A 6,000-nucleotide genomic window follows, 5' to 3' on the forward strand; every position below is an offset into this window, starting at 1 on the left:
CCCATCCAGGCAAGTGGAGAGTATTCCATCACACTCCTGACTTGTGCCTTGTAGATAGTGAACAGGCTTTGGAGGTTCAGGAAGTGAGTTACTCGCCACAGGATTTCTAGCCTCTGACTGCTCTTGTAGCCACAGTCTTTACATGGAGCTAGTCCAGTTCAGTTTCTGGTAACCCCCAGGATGTTGGTAGTGGAGGATTCAGCAATAGTAATGCCATTTAATGTTAAGGGATGATGGTTAGATTCCCTCTTGCTGGAGATGGTCATTGCTTGGTACTTGTGTGGCGCAAATGTTACTTGCCACTTGTCAGCCCAAGCCTGGATATTGTCCAGGTCTATCTGCATTTGGACATGGATTGCTTCAGTATGAAGAGTTGAGAATGGTACTGAACATTGTGCAATCATCAGTCATTAGCGAACATCCCCACCTCTGACCTTACGATGGAAGGAAGGTCACTGATGAAGCAGCTGAAGACGGTTGGGCCTAGGACACTACCCTGAGGAACTCCTGCACTGATGTTCTAGAACTGAGATGATTGACCTCCAACAACCACAACCATCTTCCTTTGTGCTAGGTATGATTCCAACCAGTGGAGAGTTTTCTCCGTTTCCCACTGACTCCTTAGGGCTCCTTGATGCCACACTCGGTCAAACGCTGCCCTGAAGTCAAGGACAGTCACTCTCACCTCACCTCTGGAGTTCAGCTATGTTGTCCATGTTTTAGCCAAGGCTGCAATGAGGTCAGGAGCTGAGTGGCCCTGGCAGAACCCAAACTGAGCGTCGGTGAGCAGGTTATTGCTAACCAAGTGCCACTTGATAGCATTGTTGATGACCCCTTCCATCACTTTACTGATGATCAAGAGTAGACTGATAGGACGGTAATTGGCTGGGTTGGATTTGTCCTGCTTTTTGTGTACAGGACGTACATGGGCAATTTTCCAAGTTGCCGGGTGGATGCCGGTGTTGTAGCTGTACAGGAACAGCTTGGTTAAAGGCACAGCAAGTTCCGGAGCATAAGTCTTCAGTACTAGTGTCAGAACATTGTCAGGGCCCATAGCCTTTGCAGTATCCAGTGCCCTCAGCCATTTCTTGATATCACATGGAGTGAATCGAATTGGCTGACATCTGTAATGACATTGAAGACTGACATCTGTAATGCTGGGGGCCTCTACAGGAGGCCATGATAGATTATCCACTCGGCACTTCGGGCTGAAGATTGTTGCAAATGCTTCAGCCTTAGCTTTTGCACTGATGTGCTGGATTCCCTCATTACTTAGGATGGGGATGGATGTGGCAGGGCTGCAGAGCTTAATCTGATCCATTGGTTGTGGAACCACTTAGCTCAACCTATCACCTGCTGCTTATGCTATTTGGCATGCAAGTACTCCTGTGTTGTAGCTTCACCAGGTTGGCACCTCATTTTTAGGTATGCTTGGTGTTGCTCCTGGCATGCCCTCCTGCATTCTTCATTGAGCCAGGGTTGATCCCCTGGCTTGGTGGTATTAGCAGAGTGGGGGATATGCCGGGCCACGAGGTTACAGATTCTGCGACTGCTGATGACCCACAGCACCTCATGGTTGCCCAGTTTGGAGTTGCTACATCTGTTTGAAATCTATCCCATTTAGCACGGTGGTAGTGCCACACAACACAATGGAGGGTATCCTCAATGTAAAGATGGGACTTCATTGCCACAAGGACTACACAGTGGTTATTCATCCTGATACTGTCATGAATAGTCGCATCTGTGGCAAGCAGGTTGATGAAGATCAGGTCAAATACGTTTTTCCCTCTTGTTCGTTCCCTCACTACCTGCCACAGACCCAGTCTAGCAGCTATGTCCTTTAGTACTCGGCCAGCTCAGTCTGTGGTGGTGCTACCGAGCTACTGTTGGTGATGGACATTGAAGTCCCCACCCAGAGTACATTCTGTGCCATAGCCACCCTCAATGTTCGCTCCAAGTAATGCTCAACATGGAGGAGTACTGATTCATCAGTATCAGGACAAAAGAGCGCGAGGAGAGCGGCGGAGACACAGGATAAAAGAGCATGAGGAGGGCGGCGGAGACGCAGGATAAAAGAGCGGGAGGAGAGCAGCGGAGATGCGGGATAAAACTGAAAAAGTGATGTCACAGGAAAACTGTCACCTGATTGGTTAGTAGGAAATCTGCACCAAATTTGAAAAAAAAACACCGCAAAGCTAATTAATAAATTAATTAACTAAGTAGAGATGGCTGGGCAGGTGATGTGCTGTAGCTGTATGATGTGGGAGCTGGCAGATCCCATTGTGAGCCGCAGTGACCACATCTGCAGCAAGTGTTGGTTGCTGGAGGAACTCCGGCTCAGAATTGATGAGCTAGAGTCCGAGCTCCGGACGCTGCGGCACATCCGGGACGGGGAGAGTTACCTGGATGCTTTGTTTCAGGAGGCGGTCACACCCCGTAGATTAAGTACCTCAAATTTGGTCAGTGGTCAGGGTCAGCAGGGTGTGACAGCAAGTGAGGCAGGTAGAGGGATCCTGTGTTCAGGAACAGAGGAGCCTCAGCTCTTGACCTTGTCCAACAGGTATGAGGTACTTGCTACCTGTGTGGATGAGGAACAGGGCTGTAGGGAGGATGAGCCAGCTGACCACGGCACTGTGGCACAGGAGGCCATTCAAGAGGTGGGAGCAAAAAGACAAGTGGTAGTTGTAGGGGATTCTATAATTAGGGGAATTGATAGCATCCTTTGTAAGCAGGATCGAGAGTCTCACATGGTATGTTGCTTGCCCGGTGTCAGGGTAAGGGACATCTCCGACCAGCTTGAAAGGATTTTGGAGAGGGAGAGGGAGGGGGAGGATCCAGTTGTTGTGGTCCACATTGGGACAAATAACATAGGTAAGACTAGGAAAAAGGACCTGTTTGGGGATTATCAGGAACTAGGAACTAAATTAAAGAACAGGTCCTCAAGGGTTATAATCTCCAGATTACTACCCGAGCTACCTGCAATTTGGCATAGGGTCGCGAGAATAAGGGAAGTAAACACGTGGCTAAAGGAATGGTGTGGGAAAGAGGGGTTCCATTTCATGGGGCACTGGCATCAGTATTGGAACAGGAGGGATCTGTACCATTGGGACGGTCTCCACCTGAACCGATCTGAGACCAAGGTTCTAGCGATAAAGGTAAATAGGGTGGGCAACAGGACTGTAAACTGGAAAGTTGGGGGTGGTGGGGGGGAAGGGTAAAACTCCAAGAAGTATGACTAATGGGAAACAAAGCAGCAGGTTAGCATTTGGGGGTTGGATTCAACTTCATGGAAAATTAAGAAAAAACTGAAAAGGAAAGAGAGCCCAGATGTTATTAAAGTCTCCAGAACACAAAATAGGACAGGGTGTTTGGAAAGGGCTAGGAATCTAACTTCAAGCACGTCAGATAAAGGGACGACAATGAGAAGGGGGATGGGAAATACAGGACTGAAGGTGTTGTATCTGAACGCACGCAGTATACGAAATAAGGTAACTGAGCTTGTGGCGCAGATTGAAATTGGCAGGTATGATGTGGTGGGCATCGCGGAGACATGGCTGCAGGGGGATCAAGACTGGGAGCTAAATATCCAAGGATATACATCCTATCAAAAAGATAGTCAGGTTGGCAGAGGGGGTGGGGTTGCTTTGTTAGTAAGAAATGAAATTAAATCGATAGCAAGAAACAACGTAGGATCAGATGATGTAGAGTCTGTGTGGGTAGAGTTGAGGAACCGCAAAGGTAAAAAACCATAATGGGAGTTATGTACAGGCCTCTGAACAGTAGTGAGAATGTGGGGCACAAGATATACCAGGAGACAGAAAAGGCGTGTAAGAAAGGCAAGATTACAGTGATCATGAGGGATTTCAATACGCAGGTAGACGGGGAAAATCAGGTTGGTAGTGGACCCCAAAAAAAGGAATTTGTGGAATGTCTACGAGATAGCTTTTTGGAGCAGCTTGTGGTGGAGCCCACTAGGGAACAGGCAATTCTAGATTTAATGATGTGTAATGAGGCAGATGAGGCCCGGATGGATCCCACCCCAGAGTTCTGAAGGAGATAGTGGAGGGGTTAGTGGAACCACTGGAATCAGGGAGGGTCCCAGGGGACTGGAAAATTGATAATGTAACTCTCTTGTTTAAGAAGGGAGTGAGGCAAAAGACAGGAAGGGGGGGCGGTGGGGTGAGAAGCCGGGGTGGGGGGAGGAGGAGTGAGAAGCCGGGGGGAGGAGGAGTGAGAAGCTGGGGGGAGGGTGGGGGTGGGGTGAGAAGCTGGGGGGGGGGGGGGGGGGGGGTGTTGGGGCGGGGAGACAGGCTGGGGTTGGGGGGGTGGGGTGGGGCGAGAGGCTGGGGTTGGGGGGGTGGGGGGGGGTGGGGTGGGGCGAGAGGCCAGGGTTGGGGGGTGTGGGGCGAGAGGCCAGGGTTGGGGGTGGGGGTGGGGGTTGGGGGTGGGGGTGGGGGTTGGGGGTGGGGGTGGGGGTTGGGGGTGGGGGTGGGGGTGGGAAGCCGGGGTTGGGGGTGGGGTGGGGTGGGGTAGGGTGAGAAGCTGGGGGTGGGGGTGAGAAGCCGGGGGTGGGAGTGGGGGTGGGGGTGGGGGTGAGAAGCCAGGGTTGGGGGGGTGGGGTGGGAAGCCAGGGTTGGGGGGTGGGGGTGGGGGTGAGAAGCCAGGGTTGGGGGGTGGGGGTGGGGGTGAGAAGCCAGGGTTGGGGGGTGGGGGTGGGGTGAGAAACTGGGGGTGGGGGTGGGGGTGAGAAGCTGGGGGTGGTGGTGGGGTGAGAAGCTGGGAAGCCAGGGTTGGGGGGTGGGGTGGGGTGAGAAGCCGGGGGTGGGGGTGAGAAGACGGGGGTGGGGGTGGGGGTGAGAAGCCGGGGTTGGTGGGTGGGGTGAGAAGCCAGGGTTGGGGGGGGTGGGGGTGGGGTGAGAAGCCAGGGTTGGGGGGTGGGGGTGAGAAGCCGGGGTTGGGGGGTGGGGGTGAGAAGCCGGGGTTGGGGGGGAGGGGTGGGGGTGGGGTGAGAAGCTGGGGTGGGGGTGAGAAGCCAGGGTTGGGGGGTGGGGGTGGGGTGAGAAGCTGGGGTGGGGGTGAGAAGCCAGGGTTGGGGGGGGGGTGGGGGTGGGGTGAGAAGCTGGGGGTGGTGGTGGGGTGAGAAGCTGGGGGTGGGGGTGAGAAGCCAGGGGTGGGGGGGGGGGGCGTCAGAAGCCGTGGGTCCGAAGTTGAGAAACCTGGGGGAGTGGGTGAGAAGCAGTTGTGGCGGGGGGGGGGGGGGGGGGTGCTGGTTGGGGGCGGTGGGGAAGCGAAGACGAGAGGGAGCGGCGAAGTGGTGGGGGGAGGTCGTGCGGAGCCGAGGGGAGAGGGCGCGCTGTGGGCGAGGTTCGGAAATAAAAACACAAGCTGCCGCCCAAGCTCCATCAAAATTCGGCAGCTGCAATCAGCGGGGGGGATGGGGGGCGCTCCCCGGACACGATCCCACCCTCAGTGCCCCATCCTCACCAGGGTGGCCGAGTCCTGCTCCGCCATCTCCGCCCGTCACCTGGTTACCGAACACAGGCATCAACAATCGAGCACCAGCTACCAGGCACCTCCATCCAGCCGCTGGTTTTCGACAGCTCATGTCTGGCTCTGCTCTCAGACAGTCCAAGTTCTGATAGAGCATTTCAGCATTACTTAGATGTCTTCATAGCTTTTCAGTGTTCTTCAGACAAAAATCTAAAGCAATGCCCTTTGAATTTTTTTTCCAGAATTTTAATTAGCGGCAGGCCAGGTCAAGAAAGTGGTTAAAAAGGCATGGGGGTGGGCTTTATAAATAGGGAGAGAGTGCAAAAGCAAGGAGGTTGTGATGATTCTTTATAAAACACTGGTTCAGTCTCAACTGGAATATTACGTCCAATTCTGGGCACCACATAAAGGATGTGAAAGCTTTCAAGGCGGTATAGAAAATAACTACTGGATTGGTTCCAGAGATGAAGACAGTTACATGGATGAACTGGTGAAGCTGAGGTTATTCTT

General features: G+C 53.3%; 1 protein-coding gene across 3 annotated transcripts in view; it reads right to left on the minus strand.

The window, feature by feature from the left end:
- Nucleotides 1-5,551, minus strand: part of ttc21b (tetratricopeptide repeat domain 21B) — a 93,936-nt gene extending 88,385 nt beyond the window's left edge. For all 3 annotated transcript variants that reach the window (XM_041201427.1, XM_041201426.1, XM_041201429.1), the window contains exon 1: nucleotides 5,485-5,551. In XM_041201427.1, the coding sequence (XP_041057361.1) occupies nucleotides 5,485-5,511 (27 nt within the window). In that variant the 5' untranslated portion in view covers nucleotides 5,512-5,551. The remainder of the gene's footprint in view (nucleotides 1-5,484) is intronic.
- Nucleotides 5,552-6,000: the final 449 nt, after the last annotated feature.

Source organism: Carcharodon carcharias, chromosome 12 (genome assembly GCF_017639515.1).
Source record: "Carcharodon carcharias isolate sCarCar2 chromosome 12, sCarCar2.pri, whole genome shotgun sequence".
In the NCBI taxonomy this organism is placed as follows: domain Eukaryota; kingdom Metazoa; phylum Chordata; class Chondrichthyes; order Lamniformes; family Lamnidae; genus Carcharodon; species Carcharodon carcharias.